The 27,013-nt window shown below is 45.4% G+C and overlaps 1 protein-coding gene across 1 annotated transcript in view; it reads left to right on the top strand.

Annotated features, from left to right (window-relative positions):
• The window catches only part of RALGAPA2 (Ral GTPase activating protein catalytic subunit alpha 2), a 261,082-nt gene that overhangs the window by 54,789 nt on the left and 179,280 nt on the right, over positions 1 to 27,013 (top strand). Inside the window, 7 exon segments of the mRNA XM_055544102.1 lie at positions 668 to 845; positions 3,510 to 3,625; positions 7,292 to 7,430; positions 8,105 to 8,304; positions 19,199 to 19,429; positions 23,785 to 23,952; positions 25,177 to 25,314. Of these exon segments, the coding sequence (XP_055400077.1) occupies positions 668 to 845; positions 3,510 to 3,625; positions 7,292 to 7,430; positions 8,105 to 8,304; positions 19,199 to 19,429; positions 23,785 to 23,952; positions 25,177 to 25,314 (1,170 nt within the window).

The raw sequence follows: 27,013 nt of genomic DNA, 5'->3' as shown, positions 1-27,013 counted from the left end.
ATGTTTTTCTATGGGTGATGCCGACTATTTGGAGCCAGGGAAAGGCATCAGGAGAACAGGATAGGGAAGCCAGAGGCTGCCTGTCCCCCTCAGCCAGGTCCGTGGGGCCCTTTTAGCTCTAAGTGTTCTGACTTTCAAGAACATGGTACCTGTGTATAATGCAGTGACCTGACAGGTTCTATCCAAAGCATGGTGTAAATCCGGAGCAAGATTCTCTTTGCATGGTTTTCATGAGTAATCGAGCGTTGATGACACCTTACAGCATTGCTGTAAGGAATAAAATGCAACTACTAGGAAATGCTTAGGTAGCAGTTACTGTGATCCAGGCAGTTCCAATCCACTTCACCGTATACGAGCACTTGGTGATAAACTTTGTTATCACCCCTGCTTCACTGCTGGGGAGGTGAGGCACGGACAAGTTAAGTGGTCCTCCACACTCACAGCTCAGCTAGAAAGTGGTTGAGGCTGCACTGGAGCCCAGCCCCTCCGACCCTCGTGCTGGGCTGCAGTGTCCTTGCTTCCTGGTCACCCAGGGGAGGACTTGGTGCAGTACTTCAGTGATGCTTTGGGCTTCTAGATCTGTCCCTCAGAACCAATGCTGCACTGCAGTACACTCATACAAGTATGACTGCCTGTTTCATTTTGCTGCCTTTCGTTTTGTTTTTAGATAAGATGTGAAGGAATCCGGCTGTTTCTTCTGTGGCTTCAAGCACTTCAGACGAACTGTGCAGAAGAGCAGGTGCTGATTTTTGCTAGCCTGGTCCCGGGATTCCCTGCCATCATGTCGTCCAGGGGGCCCTGTACACTGGACACACTCATCAACCCTGGCCCCAGCATGCCTGATGGTGAGTGATGCTGGCCCATCCAACAGGCGGAAACTACCCTCCACGTTGCAATAAGGAATCCCTCATTCTGTCCTTTTCCTAATAGAAACCTCGGTTTCATGGATGGATTCTGAAGAGGAATTGTTGTTGTTCAGTCTCTAAGTCCTGTCCAACTCTTTGCAACCCCAAGGACTACAGCACTCCAGGCTTCCCTGTCCTTCACTATCTCCCTGAGTTTGCTCAAACTCATGTCTGTTGAGTCTATGATGCCATCCAACTGTCTCATCCTCTGTCACCCTCTTTTTCCTTCTGCCCTCAATCTTTCCCAGCATCAGGGTCTTTTCCAGTGAGTCAGCTTTTTGAAGCAGGTGGCCAAAGTATTGGAGCTTCAGCTTCAGCATCTGTCCTTCCAGTGAATATTCAGGGTTGATTTCCTTTAGGACTGACTGGTTTGATCTCCTTGCTGTCCAAGGGACCCTTAAGTCTTCTCTAGCACCACAGTTCAAAAGCATCAATTCTTCAGTGCTCACCCTTCTCTATGGTCCAACTCTCACATCCATACATGACCACTGGAAAAACCATAGCTTTAACTATACAGACTTTTGTCAGCAAAGTGATGTCTCTCCTTTTTAATATGCCATCTAGGTTTGTCATAGCTTTTCTTCCAAGGAGCAAGTGTCTTTAATTTTGTGGCTGCAGCCACTCTTCACAGTGGTTTTGGAGCCCAAGAAGATAAACTCTGCCACTGTTTCCATTTTTTCCCCATCTATTTGCCATGAAGTGATGGGACCAGATTCCAGGATCTTAGTATTTTGAATGTTGAGCTTTAAGCCAGCTTTTTCACTCTCCCCATTCACCCTCATTAAGAGGCTTTTTAGTTCTTATTCGCTTTCTGCCGTTAGAGTGGTGTCATCTGCATACTCCTGTTTTACAGACATTTGAACTGACAGAACTGGAGCCTGTTTTATATGAAATGATGACAGGAGAGATTTACTGGAGTGGAGGAAACTGGAGGGGAAGGGAGGGGACAGCTGTTGGCAGGAGCAGAGACACATGGTGTGTCTGGCTGGAGCAAGTGCTTTTGTTGCTGTTCATGAGATTTAAATCTGCATCCAAACTGCTGCCTGTTTTCCATACAGCGATTGTTTTATAAGTGGGTGTTCATTTGTTCCCCTGGCTCTTTTTAAAAAAATATTTATTTATTTGGCTTGTTATTGTTGTTCAATTGATGAAGTCGTGCTCGACTCTGTGACCCCATGGATTGCAGCACGCCAGGCTTCCCTGTCCTTCACTGCCTCCTGGAGTTTGCTCAAACTCATGTCCTTCGAGTCAGTGACACCATTCAACCATCTCATCCTCTGTCGTCCCCTTCTCCTGCCTTCAGTCTTTCCCAGCATCAGGGTCTTTTCCAATGAGTTAGCTCTTCACATCAAGTGGCCAAAGTAATGGGGCTTCAGCTTCAGCATCAGTCCTTCCAATGTGTTCAGGGTTGATTTCCTTTAGGATTGACTGGTTTGATCTCCTTGCAATCCAAGGGACTCTCAAGAGTCTTCTCCAACACCACAGTTCAAAAGCATCATTTCCTCAGCGCTTAGCTTTCTTTATGATCCAGCTGCATAGGATCTTATTTGTGGCACATGGAATCTCCGTTCTGGCATGCCCTCTCTTCATTGCAGCACTTGGGCTCAGTAGTTGCATTGCTTGGGCTTAGTTGCCTCGTGGCATGTGTGATCTTACCTCCGCAACCAGGGGCTGAACCCATGTTCCCTGCATTGGAAGGCAGATTCTTAACTACTGGACTACCAGGGAAGTCTCTGATGCTCCAGGCTCTTTATCACCAGGTGTGCCTTTTCATGCAGTTTTCATGGAAGAGCAGTGGTGGCCTCATGGGACTAGTAAAGCCATCTTTTGAGCCCAGGGAGTTTTCAAGGAACTTGCCCATTAGGGCCACTGATTTGTCACTGCAGATCACTGTATTGTCCAGTGACAGGTATTTGACTTTGGGCTGGTCAGAGCAGAAGGTGCAAGGGTGAGGAATGGTCCAGTGAGGGAGGTGGCTTTGTGGGCATCTGTCCCTGGTCACGTGGCCTGACCTGCGGTGTGAGCAGTTCCAGTGCTTGGTACCTGTATTGTATGTGGTTATTTTATGTTGCTTTACCTTTTAAAATTTTTATCGGAGTATAGTTGATTTACAACGTTGTGCTGGTTTCTACTATACAGTGAAGTGAGGCACTTTAAAAAATTTTTTTAATTGGAGGGTAATTGCTTTGCAATGTTGTATTGGTTTCTGCCATACAGCAACGTGCATCAGCTACAAGTATACATATATCCCCTCCCTTTTGAGCCCCTCTCCCACTCCACCCCACATCCCACCCCTCTTGGTCATGTCAAAGCACCAAGCTGAGCTCCCTGTGCTTTACTGCAGCATCCCACTACCTGTCCATTTTACACACAGTAGCATAAATGTGTCAGTCCTACTCTCTCAGTTGGGCCCACCTCCTCTTTCCCCACGTGTCCACCTGTCCCTTCTCTACATCTACACCTATTCAGGCCTTGCAAATAGGTTAATCATTACCATTTGTCTGTATTCCATATAGACACATGTGTTTTAATAGAGGCCATTTTTAAAGCCCTGTTTGAAATTTAACTTTGGTGAAGGAGCTTTCCTTGTTTCCCACTCTGCAGCGAAGATCCATCCGGAAGAAATCACTCCACTGCTGCCAGCCGTATCAGGGGAGAAGATCACCGAGGACCAAACGTGCTTTTTTCTTCAAGTACTGTTGAAATACATGGTTACTCAGGTATGAGCGGACCCATGGATGAGTCAGTGATGTTCACATCCTCACTAGGGAAGAGAAAACACTGCCGCTTCTCTTCCTGTTTGTCCGTATTTTTTACTTTTGTTTTTTCTTGGTGATTTTATATGATATTTCACTAAATGTAGAATGTATGCTGGGATGCTTCAGCAAAGACCAGGCCTGCATGCTACTGTGTGTGTGTGTGTGTGTGTGTGTGTGTGTGTGTGTAAAGGAAGCAGTTCCATCCTCCATCTGCCTCCTTTACTTTCATACAATCTCATATTATTCACTTCATATATGACACTTCTCACCAAATGCATGGGCATCTGAGTCACCAAGTCGTTCTCTGCAATACCAGTGCCACAGTTTCACTCACTTCCAACCCTGCCTCCCCGAGGTGGTCTCAGATCTCACAGGAAAGTTCTCTGGCCTGTATCCCTCCCGCCCCCACTCAGTGCCAGTCACAGGTAGCCGGTCCCCAGGTTGCCCACAGCTTCCATCCAGTTTGGCTACAAATCAGAGAGTCCCATGACTCCCTCCTCAGGTTCAGTGAATTTTACAGTAGCTCACAGAACTGGGGGAAGCGTTGGTTCAGTTGCCCGTTTAGGAAAGGGTGTGGCAAAGGACACAGGTGACAGCTGGATGAAGACACACACGGGGTGAGGTCTGGGGTGGGGGGTCATGAGTGCAGGGTCTTCTGTCGCTGTGGATGGGGGTGCGTCACCCTCCTGGAGTCTCCATGTATTCAACCCGGATACTGCCTGAAACCCAGGGCTGTTGGGATTTTTATGGTGGCTTCTTCGCAGGAGAGACAATCAGTTATCAACTCCATTTCCAGCCACTCTCTCCTCTTGGAACAGTGGTGCAAGCGGCAGGGAGAGAACTGAAAATTCTGAGCTTCCAACCATGGCTTGGTCCTGCTGGTGACCAGCCCCATCTGGGAGCCCCTTCAGAGTTGCCCAGAGCTCTGGTCACAAAGAAGTGAGCAGGGAGCTAGGGCCTCTGTGCCATGAGCCAGGGGCAGAGACCAGTGTAGCAGTTTCTGTTATCTCCCTGTCTCTGTTTTTGCCTGTTTGCTCTTCCGCTGCCCCATTCTCTGTGCTGAGGAGGATGGATGGGGGAGGAGCAGGCCCTGGGGCTGACCGGGCGGGTCCCGAGTGATGGGCAAAGGGCAGGGGCCTGAAGGAAATCTGTGGATTATCTCTTCCTGTTACTAGCACAGCCTCCTTTATGTCAGATGATCCTTTCTCTTAACAAATCATTCACTTCTGATTTCACCAGGGAATTTGTGTCTCTCGGTCAGTATTTCTGGACGTTGATGTGGCTTGGGAAATGCTACTGTTTCTTTCCTCTCAGCGAACACATCCCTGGTCCCTGAGCTTCTCCAGGGCATACGTTCAGGCTCTGTCCTTTCTCTCACAACCTGGTGTGTTGTTGTTGTTGTTCAGTCACCAAGTTGTGTCCGACTCTTTGTAACCCCGTGGACTGCAGCACGCCAGGCCTCCCTGTCCATCACCAACTCCCGGAACTTGCTCAAACTCATGTCCGTTGAGTTGGTGATGCCATGCAACCATCTCATCCTCTGTCACACCCTTCTCTCTTGCCCTCTGTCTTTCCCAGCATCAGGGTCTTTTCCAGTGAGTCAGCTCTTTGCAGCACGTGGCCAAAGTATTGGAACTTCAGCTTCACCTGATGTGTAACCTCTGCCCATCCAGTTCCTCACCCACTGGGCCCATGACACCCGCTGTCACTTGCCTTTTTTGTCCCATCACTGTGAAATTGGGGGCCCAGGGTGACCAGGGTCTGGTGTGTCAGGTCCAGAGAAGAACACGAGTGTTGGCCATCCTGGACCTCTGGACGACTCGAGGGAACCCCTCCTTCCTCAGGGTCTCTCCTGGGATGACCCCCCACTCCCCCTCTTTTCCAGTTTTCTCTGAAGGCTGTGTTTCCTCTGCCCCCTCTGCCCCCCGTGCCCCTCAGGGTCACCCCATCTGCTGTTCTCTCCCCGGTTCCTCTAGCAGCACCACAAGCTCAGGACTCCCGCATCCTGAGTGCCAGCCTGGGTCTTCTCACCTCTGGGAAGCCCTGGGTCGTGGCCGTGTCGGCCCCTGCTGCCCATATCTCAGCCCCATCTGTCCAGGAGTGGTCAGGTCCAGCCTTCTATCCGTCGCAGAAAAACAGCAGAGTAGCCAGAACCCTGGTGTGCTGGGGGACTTGGGTTTCATTCCAGATGTGTCACTAATGAGCTGTGTGACACGCTGATCCCATAACACCCCGGATCCCATCAGAGGAGGACTGGTAGAGGGTGGCAGTGAGCCCTCTCTGCCGTGTGCAGGGTTGTATGTAGTGTCCACTTGCCCCTCCTTCCCCGCTCTGTCGGGCAGGTGGGTCCTCGGAGTCAAGCTTCCTCCTTGCCTTACCTGAATTGATTCTGACAGGTGATGGACACTGGGCCCCTCGTCCCTGGACTGCAGGTGCTCCAGGTGGGCTGGTCAGGAGGATGTTGGGATGCTTTGCTCTGGAGCTCGGTGGTCTCACAAACATGACAGCCACCAGTAGGCACTCTCGAAGGGCCTGTTCACACCGCGTTTCCCTGGGTGGTAGGAGATGGCTCTCAATCACCTCTTTGGATTCCTGACCTATGCGGGTCACTCCCTGCAGAGGAAGTGTTTGCAACGTTCCGTCCGGGCCTACACAGAGCTGGCTATTTGACGGGGAAGCAGTGTCTTCACACATGGGAGTTTTAAACTTAATGGCTTATCCCAGCCTGCAGATTGTTTTGTTTTTTTTTAATTGAAAAATAGTTGATTTACAATGTCATGTCAGTTTCAGGTGCATAGAGCAGTGATTCAGTTACACATGTAGCCTTTGGATTGCTTTTTGTGCCCTTGGCAAGATTCTGTAGCTTTGCCTTTTGATAATGATTTTTTTTTTTCATGTAGGTAACATGGTATGAAATTCTTGCAAGAGATTGTTTCTTTAATTCTTGTGTATTATAAATGGCCTCTTTTGCATTGCTGCTGCTGCTGCTGCTAAGTCACTTCAGTCGTGTCCGACTCTGTGCGACCCCATAGACAGCAGCCCAGCAGGCTCCCTCGTCCCTGGGATTCTCCAGGCAAGAACACTGGAGTGGGTTGCCATTTCCTTCTCCAATGCATGAAAGTGAAAAGTGAAAATGAAGTCGCTCAGTCGTGTCTGACTCTTAGCGACCCCATGGACTGCAGCCTACCAGTCTCCTCCATCCATGGGATTTTCCAGGCAAGAGTACTGGAGTGGGGTGCCATTGCCTTCTGCATCTTTTGCACTACTTCTGGATAAACATTTTAAGGGCACAAAGAGTGTTAAATCATCACAAGGAACATGGAAAAAAAAATACAGGAATGATGTAGTGGGGCAAGTTTAAAAGATACATAAGCTTTGATTTTTTTCTTTCTTGAATATCCAGTAAAAATGCTGTTTTTTATGTAGTTGCTGTTTTGTTTTGAAGTATTCATTCTTGGAATCATTTGAGTATTAAGATGTTATTACATGATGGTCAATGCTATTTGTCAAGTGTTTCATTTAGGATAGGGGTTTTAACAGTGTATCAGCATTTCAGTTGATATTCATTAATGTGAAGTGTAACTATATGTATGTTCTCCCCCCCACCCCCATTACTATTATCTGAAGGCTGCAAGCTTGGAGTGGAAGCATAAGGAGAATCAGGAGACTGGGTTTAAATTTCTGTTTACGTTGTTTCGAAAGTATTACCTTCCTCATCTGTTTCCCTCGTTTACCAAGTTAACCAACATCTACAAGCCTGTGCTGGGTGAGTACTGATAGCTGTGTGTGCAGTCTCTTACAATGATTAAGTAAAATAATTCTTTTTTCATATTTAATAGTCACTTTGTTGTAAGAGTTTTCCAGTTTCTTAATAAATGATTTTAACTATTTGTACAGACTGAGATTTGCCTGAGTCATGAGCAATAAAGGCCATCTGTGGGTCCTGTAACTCAGGAGTAATTTGATACGGATCATGGTATATTGATCCCTGGGGTCGGGAAGATACCCTGGAGGAGGGCATGGCAACCCTCTCCAGTATTCTTGCCAGGAGAATCCCCGCAGACAGAGAAGCCTAGTGGACTACAGTCTGTGGGGTCACAAAAGAGGCAGACACGACTCAGCAACTAAACAGCAGCATTTAAGCAACCAGATGTATGTCTATTTAATTAGAAATGGAAACATTCTTAGGGGTTATATGATGTTAAGAGTCATGAACCTGGGGACTTCCCTGTGGTCCAGTGGTTAGGATCTCACCTTCCAAAGCGGAGGGTGCAGGTTCAATCCCTGGTTGGGGAACTGAGATCCCACATGCCTCATGGCTAAAAAACGGAAACATAGAGCAGAAGCAATATTGTGACAGATTCCATAAAGACTTTAGAAATGGTCCACATTAAAAAAAAAAGATTCGCTAACCTGATCATGTGTTCTCTTGTCCTGCAGACATCCCCCACCTGAGACCAAAGCCTGTGTATGTCACTACCACTCGAGACAATGAGAGCATTTACAGCACAAAGATCCCATACATGGCAGCTCGTGTTGTCTTCATTAAGTGGATGGTGACTTTCTTTTTGGAAAAAAAGTATCTAACTGCAACACAAAACACTAAGAATGGAGTTGATGTATTGCCTAAAATCATTCAGGTATGTCATTCGTCACTTTTTTACCTTTTAATTCTGGTGTCTTAAGCCCTACTAACCCCAAAGTAATGGACTGTCAAGGCTGTTGGCTCTCACAGGTTGTTGGCTATGGGGACTCGGTTTCACTGGCTCCACCCTCTATGATGCTGAGGTTTCAGAGGAAGTATAAGTTAGCACTTGCTGGGTTCTCTTGGCCTTGCCATGACGAGGCAACCTTGTGGCCTTTTGAGCAGGTGGCTGACGTGTGTGCTTCTGGCTCCCTCTTACCTCCCCTCCTTCACTCAGCCCCCAGTGACCTCTGAGCACGAGACAGAGGGCCTCCCTGGCCTTGCTCACTCCAGTCCAGGGAAGGTCCCCAGCAATCATGAGGTGGTCACGGACAGGTCACCTGAGCCTGCCAGGTGCCCCCTGGGCTCTCGGGGAAGGGGTGGGTCAGCACCTCTGGATTTCAGGTGGTCATTGAGCCATGATGGGGTCCCTGGAACAGAAGGCAGCGCTTTCTGAGGCCTGGGTGAAGCCCTCTTCTCACGTGGGGCCTGTGGGGCCTTGCTCTCTCCCTGGCCTTGGTCAGATGCATGGGGCTTTCCCGGCAGGTGACGTGTCTTCAGGCTTTTGTGTGGGCAGAGCAGGACACCTTGTAAAGTCAGAGTGGCCGTTGCTTGGAGGAGTCACGGTTTTGTGTGCTCTTATTTATTGGCTCCAAGGACAGAGCCAGGAAGTGTGGTCCACTTAGTGCAGGCTGGCCGATGCCCTGCAGTTCCTAGACGTGTGACGTCTGTCCCAGGGGTGCACCACCCCTGCCCTTGCCGAGGGGTCCTCAGTCCCCTCATGGTGGAGCACCCAGCAGGTCCAGAACACAGGGTCCATAATATGAGCAACAAAAGACTTGCTAAAAGTTAAAAAAAAAAAAAAACAACTTTAATTTCTGAATTTACAAATTTAGTAGGTAAACTCAAAATGGTAATAGTCACTGCTGAGGACAAACTTGGTTTTCTGAAGAACTGTCGCACAGCACTGATTAAAAAAAAATCAGAGATGGAACTCAGAAACTAATATTAATAGATAAGACCATAGGTGCAGACCTACTTTGCAGACATTGTGAGGGCAGAAGGAAAAAAGAACAGGACATAACTGTTGCAGGAAGGGGGAGGGCCCCCTACAAGGCCCCAAGAGTGGGCTCTTGTCTAACACTTGGAAAAGAATTGTCGGAGGAGACACGTGCTGACAAAGCAAGAGATTTTATTGGGAAGGGCACCCGGGTGGAGAGCAGTAGGGTAAGGGAACTCAGGAGAGCTGCTCTGCCGCGTAGCTCTCAATATGGTGTTTTATGGTGATGGGATTAGTTTCCAGGTGGTCTTTGGCCAATCATTCTAATTCAGAGTCTTTCTTGGTGGTGCACGCATCGCTCAGCCAAGATGGATGCTAGCGAGAGGGATTCTGGGAAGTGGACGGACATGCGGTGTCTCCTTTCAACCTTTCCCGAACTCTTCTGGTTGGTGGTGGTTTATTAGTTCCTCCTTATCAGGATCTCCTGTCATAAAACAACTCATGCAAATGTTACTATGGTGCCTGGCCAGGGTGGATGGTTTCAGTGTGCTTCCCCTAACAACTCCTCCCTGAGAGGCTTCATACTCAAGATACTTCTTGGGAATTGGGGCAGAGGTCTCTTTCTTCTGTAATTTCTTCCTGCTGTGCATGGGCATAGGCCTGCCTAGCAGAGCAGAGGTTTCTCTCTACCTAATCTAAGTTGGGATGTTCCACATCTGAAACCAGCTTCCACCCTTGAGGTAACATCAATTTGGCTTGGAACTGCTGGAGTCTGCTGGAAATAAACTTTGTTAAGGAGCTGGAGTATACAGGGGCCAAATAGGAGGCGTAATAAGACAGTGTTATCACTGGACCCATGAACGGTAGGAGCCAAGAAGGGAGAGAAAGAGAACTGCATGCACTTGTTGAACTCAAATCCCGGATCTTTGTGGCCTGTTCCAAAAGCCCCTTGATATCTTCTTGGACCTGCCCAGACTGGTTGTAATAAAAACAGCATTCTTCCTTTAGATAGAGACAAGTGCCCCCCTGTCCTGCAGTCAGTAAATCTAGGGCCCGATGATTTTGTAGGACCGTTGCAGCTAGGGAGTCTAACTGGGATTGTAGGCGTTGGAGGGTCCTCGCCGTTTTTTCTATGGATACAGCAGTGTTGGTAGAAAGCTGCTGAAATTTATGTAAAGAAGTTCCCCCCATGGCAGCTCCTATCAAACCAGCAGTCAGTCCTAATGCCAGGGAAAGAGGGGTAAGTATTACCGCATGACGTATCCTCTGGTTGGTATATACTGGTAAAGGCAAGGAAGTATTACTCCAGGCCAGATCTATGTGGGGTGTAACATGCCCTAGGAAGCAAGTTCCTGACCAAAAAGGTGGTAGGGATAAATAAGCTTTATCCCCACATATGAAATAGACACCATGACTGGGTTTAAGCTGGGCAGCAAAACAGGTTTGCCAAAGAGGAACAGGATTTCCATCTGCCTTACAACTGGAACATGGCATAATGGAACATGGGCAGTCTCTTAGTAGCTGGGAGGAGACCGTCACTCCACTTGCTGCAAAACCAGCAGCAGTGAGGGCATTTAGGAAGGGATTTAAGTGTTGCGAGGCATCCTGAGTTTTGTCCTCGAGGTACAGAGTATTTCGTTTAGGCTCCCACCATAGGGTTAGGTTTTCAGGGGTGGGTACCCAAGGCAATGGCACCCCACTCCAGTACTCTTGCTTGGAAAATCCCATGGACGGAGGAGCCTGTTAGGCTGCAATCCATGGGGTCACTAAGAGTCGAACACGACTGAGTGACTTCACTTTCACTTTTCACTTTCATGCATTGGAGAAGGAAATGGCAGCCCACTCCAGTGTTCTTGTCTGGAGAATCCCAGGGACGGGGGAGCCTGGTGGGCTGCCGTCTATGGGGTCGCACAGGGTCGGAAATGACTGAAGTGACTTAGCATACCCCTAAAAGGGAATAACGGGGGTCAGAGTTGCCTGCCCAATTTAGAAACCAGGATGAATGGGTATGGCTCTTTGGTCCTCCAGAACAGAATATGGATTTTCGAGACTGGTTAATAGCATCCGAGGAGAGCCTCATGTTTAGGGATAGGTATAGTGTGTTAGTTCTGCCAGAACCTCTAGTTCCCAGACTTTGGGCTAAATCGTAATACCCTAGTGAAATTTCTAGGTCCTGGTTTTTCCCATCAGTTTCAACCATGAAGGTCACCGCACATTGTGAGTTGCCTAGATTTCCCACTGACACCCCTGTCAGGGAGTCGCTTTTTAGACAGATATGGAAGGTCACTTGGGGAATGTTAGTCAAGAGAGAAAATAAGGGCTCAGGTGGGATTGCAGATGTTATTGAGGGGGTAAATATAGACAGTTGTTGCTGATACTGAGGCATGAAGTTTTTTTCCCCTTTTTCCCAAAACGCCATACCATGACCAGATGGAGTGCGCTGGGTAACAGCATGTAGCTCGGTTGGAAGGGTGGGCCACTGATACCCTGGGATAGGTTGGACATACCCCCAACTTCTGCCATTAATGCAGATCCAGCAGGGACTGGTTAGGTTGAGTCGAGAAGCAGTGTGGTTTGCAAGCGTATATGCCTCGTTTAGGGAGAGATTAATAGCCACACAGGGAGACATGATTAGAAAGAGCAAGAACATCATAGGATGATTTACTTATCTGATGGGGTTCCACCTGAACAAGAGTCTGAGATCTTCAGCAGGTTCACAGGAATAGTCGTCGTCTGGTTTTGGAGTCTCAGTCCCCGTCTCCCCCTCCTGTAGGCCATATGGTTTTATTCTAGAATTGTGGACCCAGGCAGATAGACCCCTCACTTTTATAGCAGTTGAAGTTACTAGGACAGCCTGATATGGTCCTGCCCATTTCTTGGACAGCTGGCTTGGACTCCCTTTTTCTTGCCAGGTCTTTACTAGGTCCCCTGGCTCTACCTGGGGATTTTTCAAGTTTTCCTGTGGTCTACGGAGGATCTGTTCTCCATATCATTGGAGTTCTTGTTGAAACCTTCCCAGGTCAATTATATGTTTTAAGAGAGTATTGGTGTCCTCATAAGAAAACAAATCAGAAGTTAAGAATGGATGTCCATACATCATTTCATAAGGGCTTAATAATAGTGGCCATTTGGGGGCTGTCCATACCCTCATGAGGGCTATGGGTAGCATATGGATCCACTTTTATGTGTTTCTTGATATAGCTTGGCCAGAGCCCTTTTAAGAGTCTGGTTGGCTCTCTCTACCTTTCCCAAAGCCTGAGACCTCCAGGATGAGTGGAGGCGGTATTTTATGCCTAAGCATGCGGCCAGGTTCTGGGATATCGTGGCTGTAAATGAGGGCCCACTGTCACTCTGAAGTGATCGAGGCAACCCAAACCTAGGTACTATCTCCTTCAGCAGAGCTTTACAGACTTCTGTGGCTCTCTCTATCTTAGTAGGGAACGCTTCAATCCATCCTGTGAATGTGTCAATAAAGTCAGTAAAGACTAGCAAATAAGAAAACCCTTGGATCTTTGGCATGGCTGTAAAATCCACCTGCCAGTCCTCTCCTGGGTATGATCCCCAATGTTGGACAGGTTTAATTAGAGGAGGTAGCAAGGGTCTGGTTTTTGGATTATTTCTTAGACAGGTATCACAATTCTGTGTGACCTAACAACCTTAGCCAACTGGGGATGGTAGAGAATAGGCTTGAGCAAGATTTCCAGATTATCTCTTCCAAAATGGGTACTTTTATGTAAGGAGTTAATAATTTTCCAAACCTGAGAGTCAGGGAGTATTACTTGGGCCTGATCAGTCTGAAACCACCCATGTGACCCAATCTCCCAGCCCCGCTTAGCATACCGGGAATGTTCCTCTGGGGTATAATCTGGAGACAGGGTTTCCTTGGGGAAAAGGGGGCAGATATCAGTGACAGGGGTAGCATCCCTAGCAGCTCATTTTGCCTCCTGATCAGCTTTTCTATTTCCCTGAGCCTCCTCTTCTTGCCCCTTTTGGTGACCTTTACAGTGGATGACAGCTAATTTTGCAGGAAGTTTGACTGCCTCCAGGAGCCTGAGAAAGAGCTCTTTGTGTTTAATAGGAGAGCTTCAAGCACTGAGCATCCCTCTTTCTTTCCAAATTCCGGCATGAATTTACAAATTTAGTAGGTAAACTCAAAATGGTAATAGTCACTGCTGAGGACAAACTTGGTTTTCTGAGGATCTGTCACACAACACTGATTAAAAAAAAATCAGAGATGGAACTCAGAAACTAATATTAATAGATAAGACCATAGGTGCAGACCTACTTTGCAGACATTGTGAGGGCAGAAGGAAAAAAGAACAGGACATACAGTTAAACCAAGAGTAAGGAAAGCTTACCTGAGCTAAAAAAAAGTCATGCCTTAAACTGAAAGGGCCTGTGAGCCCCAGGAAGAATTAGCAAAACAGACACCAAACTAAACAGACATTTCACCTTCAGGGGTTAAAGGGAAAGTGATACAGACTTCCAAACAGAAACCACAGCTATGTCAAAGGAATGACGCTGAGATTAGCACCGAATACCTAATCTAATCTACAGCCCTGGAAGCTAGAGCAACCTGTTTGTTTGTCCCTTTCTCAAAATCTCACTTCATATCACGTACATCAGCACACAGTCACATTGGTTTAAGGCCTAAGTTGATTTAAATCTAAGTATACAAAGTGATCAAGAATTTAGGAAAAAATCTAGGGGAAACGTATAAACTTGGGAAGTGGTAGACCACCTTCGGAAGAGATGAAACCCACAAACCAAAGACTAAATGAGGTTCGACTTTATTTTGAAAAACAGGAAAAAGATTTATTTATACAGTTGTTAAAGTGTTCATATCTCTGCTGTATGAAGAGCACCTATGAGTAGACATGAAGACAAACAAGCTGATTGAAAAATGAATGAAGGAGGTGAAAGACAGGTCATAGAAGAGGAAATAAGCATGGCCCTGGACCTCCCCAGCAGTCAGGGAAACAGTTCTGAGCAGCTATGAGAGCCCTTTTTTCACCTATCAGGTAGATAATATCAGAAAATTTCAAGTAGACAAAAATTTGTAGGAAACATAAGAAATTCAGTGACACTCTGATAAACTTTTCGTTCATGGTGTCTAAAGTGGTTGTTCAGGCAATTCAAAACCAATACAATATTGTAAAGTTAAAAACAAAAACAAAATACTGTCAGAGAAAGGATGTAACCTTTCTCCCCCGCCCAGTTTCAGAAAACTATCACCTGTGCTTATTGAAAATGTTGCTCCTTCTTAAAAAAATACATTCGGATTATTAGAAGTCGAACGACTAGCATATTAACCACCACTTCCAGGTTCTAATTTTTTCCCTCTTGACTCTTCACACTTGTGAGTCATTTCCTTTTACTCTGTAGCTAAAGTGTCACAAGGTTCTGACCTCCAGAATCCGTTAGGAGGGTTTTATCACCCTAACAGAAAAAAAGGTGCCAGAGTTCAAATTGTCTTGTCCATAAGAGAAATGTTTCACTCTCCTACAAGAGCAGCTGGAGATGAGGCTGCTACAGCCATGTCTGTGGCCACATGTGCCCTGTTTCTCTCCTCCGCCCTTTCCCTCTGGTTCCTCCCTGATGTTAGCAGCAGCAGCTGGGGCCCTCCTTCCTAGTTCACGTATAGAGAAAGCCAGAAACAGAGCCCTTCCCTTTTGTGTGAGCAGAACAATTTAGGTTACCTGTGTGCTCTTAGGAAAGAGCAAGGCGCTGCTTGACTCAGGTCTGGAGCTGTGAACAGGTCTGGGTGGGGGTGGTGGTGACCAGTTTCCAGGAAGTGGAAAGCTCCCCTGGTGTTAGGGGTGGGTCAGCTTCCCCTGAGGCACGTGCGGCTGCAGACCAGGGTGGAGTAGGGGTGGGGGCAGAGATCTAGGGGTTCCATGAGGGGGAAAGGGATACAGAGCAGGCACCATGCAGGTGCACGGCTCCTGTGCCCTGCACGTGGCCATGCCCAGATGTGGCCACTGCCGTGGTCCAGGCTGCTCATACACTTCACAGTCATTTGTTATGTCAGTTTCCTGCTGCCGCTGTAGCTAATTTCTACAAATGCATTTTCTTACAACTCAGGAAGTCAGAGGGCCCAAATCGGTCTCAGTGGCTAAAGTCAGGGTGTTGGATGCTCTAGGGGAGGCTCAGTGTCTTCCGTATCTGGCCTCCACAGGCTGCCTGTGTCCCCTGGCCTGTGTGTGGCTCCTCGTCACATCATTTCTCCGTCTATTTCCATCTGTGCATCATCTTCTCTGTGTCTGCTCCTCCTGCCTCCTTGTGGGTCCTGTGGTTACCTTGGGTCTACCCAGGTAATCCATGGTACCCTCCCCATCTCAACATCCCGAATTTAATCAATCTGCTCAGTCCCTTTTGCCATGGACGGCAGCACAGTCCTGGGTTCCAGGAACTCGGGTGTGGACTTCTTGGCGGGGGTGGTCATTCAGCTTACCTGTCTCCTGTGTCCTCGTCTCTGCCTTACTGCTGTGCTTCTGTCTCATCTCTTGTGCGTCTACCATGTGTTCCGCTCCCCATTTACATTATACAGGAGAGAAAGCAGTTTAAACAACCGAACATTAAATTCTGGAAATGGAGTTGAAGGAATAAAAGCACCTATAATTGTATTTATCTCCTGAAAATATTTGTTTGGAATTTCAAATTTCATGTAATTTTACCTATGTAAAGTGAACATCACTATCTCAGTGAGCTGATCCAGAACCTTTTTTCAAAGAATATACTGCTCTTATCAAATCCCTTTAAAACAGTATTTTAAATTCTGCTTCCAAATAGGGCTCACACTTTCCACTACTGCTATGTTAAAAGTCATGTATGAGATGTTTTTGTGTGTGTGTTTTTTTTCCCCAAAGTGAATTTACTTTCTTTTGATCAGAAACTAATATCCTTGACAGTATTTTTCACTGGAGAGGGAAGGGACTAACTCACTTACCCCTCGGAGAATCTGGTTTGACCAAGTGTTCTTGTTTGGTGGCATTATTCATGGGAGAGAGAGAATACGGTTGCCCGGAAGTCCCATGCCACGCTGGCAGCCATGACCACTGATCCCCCTTTCAAATCTCAACGTCTTGCTGTGTCACCTCAGCCAGAAGTGTTTCCAGTGAACTATTATTTATCCTTGGTGTATCATGTTAGTGTGAGATAGAAGTGCTTCAACCTTCTGTCATTAGAGAAAGCAGAGTAGTAATCTTAAAATTTCATTAGAGAAAGCAGAGTAGTAATTTTAAAATTTCAGCAGCACATTAATTAAACATCAAAACATTAAAAGGAGGATTTCCTTGGTGGTACAGTGGATAGAAATCTGCCTGCCAATGCAAGGGACATGGGTTCGATCCCTGGTCTGGGAAGATCCCACATGTCTCGGAGTAATTAAGCCTGTGCACCACCACTACTGAGCCCAGGCTCTAGAGTCCAGAAGGCACAGCTACTGAGCCCTCAATTGTTGAACCTCACAGGCCCTAGAGCCCATGCTCTGCAACAAGAGAAGCCCCCACAATGAGAAGCCCGCCTACCGCAACAAAGAGTAGCTCCTGGTCGCCACAACTAGAGAAAGCCAGTGCGTAGCAACAAAGATCTGACACAATCAAAATTAAAATTAATTAATTAATTAAAATAAACCCAAAGAAGTTTATGAGGGAATGAAAAAAAAAAGTTTGAGATGCTAAGACAGTTGATCATACTTATTTGTATGCTAATTCTTTATCTTTAGTTACACTGTTAAAGTGCCACTTGAATTCTGACTTGGACCTTCCATAATGATTCATGGGCTGTGGGTTTCCTGAAACTTGTATCTCATGGGGTGAACAGTTAAAAAAATGAATCACACAAATCAACACCCCTGTGGGAGTCCGTGTACCATGCAGACCCAAATGTCTGTTGACGGCCACACGCTGGTGCTCTGTGTTCTTGTTTCTACCAAGGCAGGAGTGGGCTGCCCTCAGCCAGGTGGGCCGACTGTGATGGGGAATTGAGTGGCATCAGTTTTCACCAGCAGGATGGCAGCTGCATCCTCATTTCATACCTGCATTGTGGGTGTCCTCATCTAGTCTGACCCTGAGGGTGAGCAACTCTCAGAATGAACTGTGGGTTGAGAGGAAACCAGGGTGGGGAGGGGAAAGATTGAGTGGCAGCCTGTATCATGCATTTTCCTGAACCCTGGCAGCACAGGCCTGGTCCAAGCAGACCATATGCCTGTTTCACTGGTTAAGCCTTCCATCATATGCCAAAGAAGCAAAAATCATCTTTGCATTTACCACTGGAATCAACTAATATTAAATAATAGCTGAGAATTCCAGTGGGCAGAAAATGGACCTCTTTCTCTAGTTAATTTTTATTCATGCTCTTACTGTTGATCTTCATGAAAGAGTCAAGAAACGAATAGCCTTGAAATTACTAGTTTGTTTTCACTCTCATCACTTACTATCATTATAAATGTCTTAACAACATGCAAATTTTTTTTTGGAAAGCAGCATTTTGCTGGTGTGGGCTAAAGGAGGCTGGGAAAAACATTGTTTTATCAAGAGAAGTAGTTTTCAGTTAATGGCATAATGGGAAATTCATCTGTGTTATCATATGTTTTATTTGGATCACGGAGCTCAGTTTTCAAAAACAATTTGGTGCCTTTGAACATAATTCTTTAGTACATTATTTTGTTCTCTAATTGTCATAGAATCTGTTATCTAATGACCTCAAAACCTGTGGCTTCAAAGAACCCTTTCACCATATTATTTATTTCCCTTTTTGGGTCAGGAATTTGGGTGAGATTTGGTTGGACAATTTTGGGGATTCATGTGGCGTTAGCTGAAGTCAGTGGGTGGTGGTCTTCAGCTGGTGGCTGGTTGGTCAGGAGGCTCCAGAATGACTTCAGAGCCTGCTACTCTGGTGGGTGCAGGGGGCAGGTTGGGCTCCGCTGGGCCTCCCTTTCTATATAACCCTTCTTGCAAGGCAGTCGGACTTCTTTCCTGGCCGCTCAGGGCTCCGAGAGCAAATGTTCCCCGAGATGCTACATGGGAGCCCTCAGCCTCCTGGGTCCCCTCCACCCTTCCCCTCTGCTGGCTGACTCAGCTCTCCAGCCCGTGGGGATCGAGGGGACACAGCCTTCCCATCTCTGCAGAGGGTGTGTCAGAGAAATTTGTGGCTGTTTTTAATTTGCTACGTAAGGATGTGTGTAATTATCTTTTTTTTTTTTTAGCCTGTGGGGGAAATGAAAGTTATTGATCAAAAAGTCACAGGTTATTGATCCATAAGAGACATGAGACTTAATCCAGCCACTATGCTTTATAGATCAAAAATATATGTATATCAGTAAAAATGAGGAAATTTTTATTTTTCTATGCAAATTTTTATTTTCTATGGGTTGACCCATCAAAAAGATGAAATAATTTCTATAGAGTTGCTTGTTGCACAGTGTGGCAGGGCCTTTGATAAACCACACAAGCTTAATAGCCCAGGCATGAAGGGAAAAATTGCTATCAATATAATTATCTACTCATTTTCTCTAGAGATTACTATTTGAATATCCTCTGTTTTTAAACTCTCCTTGGTAGTTGCTGAAATAATAATTTTGCACTACTTGTTTCTTGTCACTTCTTGTAAAAAATATTCACAGTTGGTAGAATTTTAGTGGTATTTGGGTTACATATTTTTGAGATAAAAGAATAATAGTGTAATTTACTAAAATGAAACAAAATTTCACGTATGTTGTGTTCGGAGGAGATCTTTAATTCTGGGGGAAATGAGCGCACCATACCCGGAGTTCCCCAAAAAGAAGGCGAGTCTTCAGCCTGGCCCGGTGTCTTGGAGGATCGCTCAAGAGTGGGGCCTTTTCTTGCAGACCGTCGGGGGAGGCACTGCAGTGCAGGAGCGAGCAACGGAGCCAGATGCTGGCGGGGCGGCGGAGCAGGACCGAGGCCTCGCGGATGGGAGCACCCTGTGCGAGCGCCGGCTCAGCGGCTGCAGCCTGTGCGGCATTGAGGAGGAGCACCGTGCGGTTTACGACATGGTCCAGCGCATCCTGCTGTCCACCCGCGGCTATGTCAACTTCGTGAACGAGGTGTTCCGCCAGGTGAGAGCGTGCACATGCGTGTGTGTGTGTGTGTGCGCGCGCGTGCGTTTGTGTGTTTGGGGGACGGGGTGGGAGGTGGGGGGGCGGTGTGCAGGGGCAGGTTGCAAAGCTGAAGAGGTTTCTGCCTTTGTTCTGTTACTCATAATACTCCAAGGAATACAATCGCCAAGTTGGGCTGAGTTGCACAACTCAATAATGATTTCTTTCATCCCACTTTTAAGGTCTCACGTGGAGGGTTGGAATTTGAGCATTTTGGTCATTTTTAATGTTGTTTTCAAGATTTCCAGGAGAAATATCAATAACCTCAGATATGCAGATGACACCACCCCAATGGCAGAAAGTGAAAAGGAACTAAAGAGCCTCTTGATGAAGGTGAAAGATAAGAGTGGAAAAGCTGGCTTAAAGCTCCACATTCAAAAAACTAAGATCCTGGAATCCAGTCCCATCACTTCATGGCAAATAGATGGGGAAACAATGGAAACAGTGACAGATTTTGGGCTCCAAAATCACTGCAGTTGGTGACTGCAGTCATGAAATTAAAAGACACTTGTTCCTTGGAAGAAAAGCTATGACAAACCTAGATCGCATATTATTAGAAGCAGAGACATCACTTTGCCAACAAAGGTCTGTATAGTCGAAGCTATGATTTCTCCAATAGTCACGTACGGATGTGAGAGTTGGATCATAAAGAAGGCTGAGTGACGAAGATTAAATGCTTTCGAATTGTGGTGCTGGAGAAGACTCTTGAGAGTCCCTTGGACTGCAAGGAGATCCAACCAGTCAATCCTAAAGAAAATCAACCCTGAATATTCATTGGAAGGACTGATGCTGAATCTCCAATACTTTGCCCACCTGATGTGAAGAGCCGACTCACTGGAAAAGACCCTGATGCTGGGAAAGATTGAAGGCGGGAGGAGAAAGGGATGACAGAGGATGAGATGGTTGGATGGCATCATCGACTCAATGGACATGAGTTTGAGCAAACTCTGAGAGATAGTGAAGGACAGGGAGGCTTGGTGTGGTGCACTCCACAGGGTCACAAAGAGCTGGACACAACTGAACAACGACAATGTTGTTTTCATGATTTGATTTTGGAAAATTCCTACACGGGGTGGAACAATTCTATATTTGAACAAAATCATCCCCTCAAATACCCTGTGTTTCCATAGCAAATTTTAAGCCCAGAGGGAGGCAGGAGGAAAATTGCTTCTGAACCCCCGGCAGCATGTGAGTGTACAAGAGTTGTTGGGTGGCTGAAGGCACTCAGGCTGCAAGCTACTGCAGACAGTTGGACTTTGCCTGCAAAGGCCTCTTTCAGCACCTCTGATAGTGTTCATTGCGTAAGAGGAAAAAGGAGACTAGGGAGGGGATTAAGAGGAAAGAAAGGAGCAGAGGTCGAGATGTTGAAATAACAGAACTTTGGGGCAAGCTGAATTGATGTGGTCAGTCCCAGAAGGCATATGATTGAGAGCAGAGGTCAGCACATTTTAATAGAGTAAAGGACCAAATAGTAAGCATCTTCGGCTTTGTTGATCACAGAAGCTCTGCTTTGTAGGGAGAAAGCAGCCAAGGATAGCATGGAACAAGCTCGTACAGGAACAAGCCCGTGTTCCTGTAAAACCTTATTCACAAAAATCAAGTGGCAGAGGGGATTTAGGTAGTGTATCATAGTTCCACAGCTGATCGTGATCTATAGCAATGTTTGAAACCCTTGGGTACAAATACTTAATATCAGATATCATTGACAAAGCTTTTAAATATTGCACTAGAGATAAGTGCTAAATTGATGTGGTTTTACCTGTATTGTGTATTTACTTATTTATCATACACATAGTTTCATCCACATTCATTATTGGCATTCCACCCCTGGAAATAGTGTGTTCTAAGTTCTCAATTTAATACAAATCCCAAATTCAATCTAAATTCACTTTTGAAGTAGCTTGAGTCATTGAGGTTAACTGCAGACTACTTACGGAGAAGGCAATGGTACCCCACTACAAAATCCCATGGACGGAGGAGCCTGATGGGCTGCAGTCCATGGGGTCGCTAGGAGTCGGACACAACTGAGCGACTTCACTTTCACTTTTCACTTTCATGCACTGGAGAAGGAAATGGCAACCCACTCCAGTGTTCTTGCTTGAGAATCTCAGGGATGGCGGAGCCTGGTGGGCTGCCGTCTATGTGGTCGCACAGAGTTGGACACGACTGAAGCGACTTAGCAGCAGCAGAAGCAGCAGATTACTTATGACTAAAGTAATGAGACATCTTTGTGTCATGAAACTTATTACATTTTATAATTGTTCTTAAATTTAATTTGGAAACTTCTATGTGAAATTTCAAGTATGGTTATTATGCATTGTTAAAATACTGAAATAGAGACATTTGGGAAAAGGGGCCTGGGTTTTCACTTTGCATTCTGTTGCCCTCTCTTGGTCAGTGATGATTTTTTTTACACAAGACAAAATGTGACTTCTTTCGTAATAATTCCTTTTTCAATTTTAAATTATTTAGAGACTAAGCCTAAACTATTTTAAACTATTAAAGTTTAAAAATGTACATTCATTCAAGAAGTGCACATTCTCAGTATGGAGTTAATATGTATGTGTGTGTGTGTGTGTGTGTGTTAAACAGAGAACAGTGCAAGGGGGAGGTCAGATGTCCAGACACATGATGTGGAACAGACACCCATGAGGACCACTGTGGGCTGGGTGACTCTTACCTGAAAATGTCTTTATTTTGCTTTTATTTCTGAAGTACATTTTTATGGATGTCAAATTCTACTTTAGCAGCTGTTTTCTTTCTGCACATTAAATATTTTGTTCCATTGTTTCTTGGCTTTCATTGTTTCTTTGAGAAGTTATGTCAAGTCATGTGGTTATTCTTTTGGCAGAAATGTCTTTTCCCCTCTGGCTCCTTTTAAGATTTTCAGGTTTTCTTTGATTCTCAGGAGTCTTAGTGTAATATACTTTGAAAGTATCCTGCTTGTGTTTCTTTGTGATTCTTTAATCTGTGAATTGATACGTTTTATCAGTTTTGGCAAAATTCTTAGTAATTCTTTCTTCAAATATTGTTTCTGCCACTTTTTACTAATTCTTTCCTTCTGTATCTCTGGGCATGGAAAAGAACCTTTTCCTTGCATTTTCTGTCTTACATGTCTTACAGTGGAACCAGTGTGTTTCTTGTCTCAGTGTGCTTCATTCTGGATATTTTCATCTGATTTTTCTTCCAGTTTTCTCTTAAGCTACATCCAGCCTATTGTCAGCCATTTTCACTGGATTTTTAATTTTGCTTATTTTATTTTTCAATTTTACGTGGATCTTTTTCTGATGCTTTAGCTCTCCTATATGTTTAAATTATTATTTATTTTTATTGTGGTTTTGCTAATGTTGACTTCTTTTTGCATGCTTCTGACTTTTTAATTAATATGCTGCATATCGTATTAACTAGGCCATGTGAATAATTTTGGTGGTACTATGATCTATAATTTTGTTTTCCTCCAGAAAGAATTTATATTAATACTTGCTTTCTGGCAGAAAGGTAATGTTGTATAACTTGATATTGAATTTTAGTTACATAGTTGTCTACATTTGGATTCTGATCACATTAAATCAGGATTCTTATATGCAAATGTGTAAGGGGATTCTTTAATGTTGTTAAGTTCACAGAGGGAATTCCCTGGCCATCCAGTGGTCAGGACTCCACTCTTCCACTGTAGGGGGCATGGGTTCGATCCTTGGTTGGGGAAATAAGATCCCACAAGTTGGGCCATGCAGCCAAAAAGAAAAAGTTTGCAGAAGTGTGTACAGTGCTACAACCAGCCAGTTGGACAACTGACGCTCAAAAAAGGAAGGGAGGGAGAGAGGAAGGAGGGAGGAAGGAAAAGGGAAAAAGAAAAAGCAAAGAGAAAGCAAAAAAAAAAAAAAACCGCACAAAGAAAAAAAAAGCCCTGGTTAAAGTTAAATTTGCCAACTTCTGTGGTGTCACTGCTCCCACTATGATGGATTCAAGTCACCAAGATGATGTCATTGAATGTGAACTCGGGAAGAGACATGACAACTGGCTATACTATTATGTGTATTATTGCGTCATCTGTTGCTGATTCATTGGTATGCATTTTGGTTATTTTATGCAATAATTGTTCAGAATATAGAAGTTACTTTAACATTGCACTTTGTTTTCTGGCCCAGTTGTACAGTTGTGTATTTTCCTCCCCAGTTTGGTGTGCACAAAAACATGTGGCCCTGTGCAATCTGTTTCAGAAGAAAGTCTGAGATTGGTGATAGCCCATGGAAATGTCTGTTTGACTCATTTTTGACCCAAACTTGTGCTAAAGGGAGTTTCTCTTATCATTTTAGGCATTCTTGTTGCCTTCGTGCGACATAGCCGTAACCAGAAAAGTAGTTCAAGTGTACAGAAAGTGGATCCTGCAGGACAAACCTGTGTTCATGGAGGAACCAGACATAAAAGAAGCTGCCCAGGAAGATGCTGAAAAATTAGAATTTTCAGAGACTGATAACAAGCAGGTAATCTTTCATCACTTGTTGTCTGAGTTGGCAGCATCTTATTTTAGCAAAATCTTCCTGCTCAGTCAGGGGCCATAGTCAGTGTGACACAGGCAGACTGTTTCTTTGTTGTCAACTCTGATGCGCTCAGGGAGGCTGCTTCCGTGCTGTCTCCAGGGTCCTCTGCACCACCTAACCTCAGGCTCGGCCACGTATCGCAGAAGAGTCTTTGAAAAAGCCAGTATACTTTGCATGTCTCTATCGAAGACTGAAAGTGTCACTGCCTTACTACTGACATGCTTAAATAAATAGTATTCACTAAACTGGGCTTCCCAAGTGGTGCTAGTGGTAAAGAACCTACTGGCCAATGGAGGAAGCGTAAGAGACACGGGTTCGATCCCTGCGTTGGGGAGATCCCCTGGAGGAGGACATGGCAACCCACTCCAGTATTCTTGCCTGGTGAATCCCATGGACAGAGGAGCCTGGAAGGTTACAGTCCATGGGGTTACAAAGAATCAGACACGACTGAAGTGACTGAGCATGCATGCAGGCATTTGTTAAACTAAATTTAGAACGTTTTGGCAGACTTCCCTTGTGCGGCAGTCCATACCAGCAGCAGTCTAACATGACACATTTGAAAGGACGAACCCAATGTGCAGCCTCTACTGGGAGCCTTGTTGCGGGGCTAGGTGGTGTCCTTGGACAGGGGTGCTGGCAAGGTGGACCTTTCATTCCACGTTAGATAAAGATACAGATGGGATAAGTCCAAAACGACAGGGTGGGCCTCTGCTTGACGCACAGATGAAACTTAGGTTGTACATAGATCTCTGGCACGCCATTTTGACATCTAGTCTGAGGTTTATTTCTAAAAGTGAATGTTGTCATGGCAGTTAACACCAAACATTAAAAAAATACTTATAACCAAAGGTATATCACTTTTCAATATCTGTATTAATTCCACAATTTGATTTTTTTCAATATTGGTGAAATCATTTTAAAAACTAGTCATGAGGTGAAAGCAAATCAACAGTCATGTTCATTCAGTCACTGGACAAGCAGTATCTATTTCTTTAGCACGTACTGAGCACTCAGTACTATTTTAGGTGATGGATGTACAATGGTGAACACAGTGGAAAAGAGGCGTGGATGTAAAACCTGTAATCTCATGAATTCTCACGAGCGTAAGGAATTAAATACATGACCTGTCCTTCTCCCACTCTGCTGACTGACTGTTGTCTTCCAAAGACCTCTTCTGAAGGTTCCGGTCACAAGCGGTCTTCCAGTTGGGGACGGTCTTACTCCTTCACCAGTGCCATGAGCAGAGGGTGTGTGATGGAAGAGGAGAATAAGAACGTGAAGGCTGGGGCCCAGGCAATGCTGCAGGTACACGCAGGCCGCGGATGGGAGGGCCCCCAGTGGATTTCAGTTTGAACGTTTTGTTTAATGGGGTAATGTCATTATAAAGCTTGGTGATCTTAGCTATGCATGAGTAAACAGCCCTTAAATTCTCATCCTTAATTTACTTCCTGATTACCCACCTTCAATTTGTAAAGTTTTTTTTTTTTTTTTTTTAGTCAAAGGAGACATCTGAACTGGTTACAGTTTTCTGAAAGGGGTTGTTATACAGTGATTGCAAAATGACTGAGATTTAAACTCAATGACAGATAAAAAAAATGACTGAGATAAAAATGTAGAGAGTTACCTTAGAGAAGGGAATGGCAACCCACTCCAGTATTCTTGCCTGGAGAATCCCATGGACAGAGGAGCCTGGTGGGCTACCGTCCATGGGGTTGCAAGGAGTTGGACACAACTGAGCACAGAGTTACCTGGATTCTAATTTGTAAGAGAAGCTTGGTGATTATGTATTAAGTTATATGCATTTTAAAAATTGCCTGTGTTTATGAAGAATGCTGATTAATGCAGGGATTTTGACATTTATCTGAATAAATATATGCACTAGCACCAATACCACTTGGGAAAATTGGAAAGAGCAACTTTGCCTATCACTTAGTCTCCCCAGACTTGGAGACTTGATCTCAAAAATAGGGATTGGGGCATTACCTCTCGGGTCCCATCCAGTTTGAAGGTCGTCAGAAGTATAAGTGAAAACACAGGGTCACTCTCTTTCCCCTGTTCCCTGGCCCTCCACCCTCCTCCCCATATCTACATTCAGCTGTCCAGTTAAGCCTCCCACGCAGAGGCCAAGCTTAGGGTCTGGGGAAGGCACTCATGGGTGTGGCGTGCATGGTACCCAGTTTTCAGTGATGCTGTGTTTGTCATCTGTCTCTTGAGACGATTCCTTATCATGGGATCCTTTTGGTTTTCAAGTTAATTAGCAGTTTCATATACTGTAATGATGGGCCTTCCCTGGTAGCTCAGCTGGTGAAGAATCTGCCTGCAGTGCAGTAGACCTGGTTCAGTTCCTGGGTCTGGAAGATCCCCCACAGAAGGGATAAGCTACCTACACCAGTATGCTTGGGCTTCCCTGGTGGCTCAGATGGTAAAGAATCTGTCTGCAATGCAGGAGACCTGGGTTCGATCCCTGGGTTAGGGAGATCCCCTGCAGGAGGGCATGGCAACCCACTCCAGTGTTCCTGCCTGGAGAATCCTGTGGACAGAAGAGCCTGGCAGCTGACAGTCCATGGGGTTGCAAAGAGCTGGACACGACTGAGTGACTAAGCACAGCATACAGCACATACTGTAACTAATGAATTTTCTCCTTTTTCATTGAAATTTGGCAAATAATCTGAAATTAGCTTTTAAAAAATCAAGATGATTTTACTTGAATAGCTTCAGAGAACGTTGGCTCAGCTCATCAGTGTCATCTGTGCACCCATTAGAGGAAGCTCTCGGGAGTCCCTGTCCTGCCCCTTCCTTCCAGCTCACTGCCCAGTTGCCATGGTTAGCCATCCTGCAGTCAGCCCATAGGGTTGCAAGTGCCTATTTTTACCCTGAGTTCAGGTGAGTTATTTGTTTTCTAGAAGAAGTTACATCTATTTATATGAACCAGGAAAAATATTTCGACTTGATTATATAGCTCTACAGCTTTAAAATTTTTTTCAGTTTGGATTTAAACAGCTGT

Source organism: Bubalus kerabau, chromosome 13, assembly GCF_029407905.1.
Source record: "Bubalus kerabau isolate K-KA32 ecotype Philippines breed swamp buffalo chromosome 13, PCC_UOA_SB_1v2, whole genome shotgun sequence".
Lineage (NCBI taxonomy): Eukaryota > Metazoa > Chordata > Mammalia > Artiodactyla > Bovidae > Bubalus > Bubalus kerabau.
This window is presented reverse-complemented; position numbering and strand designations above follow the sequence as displayed.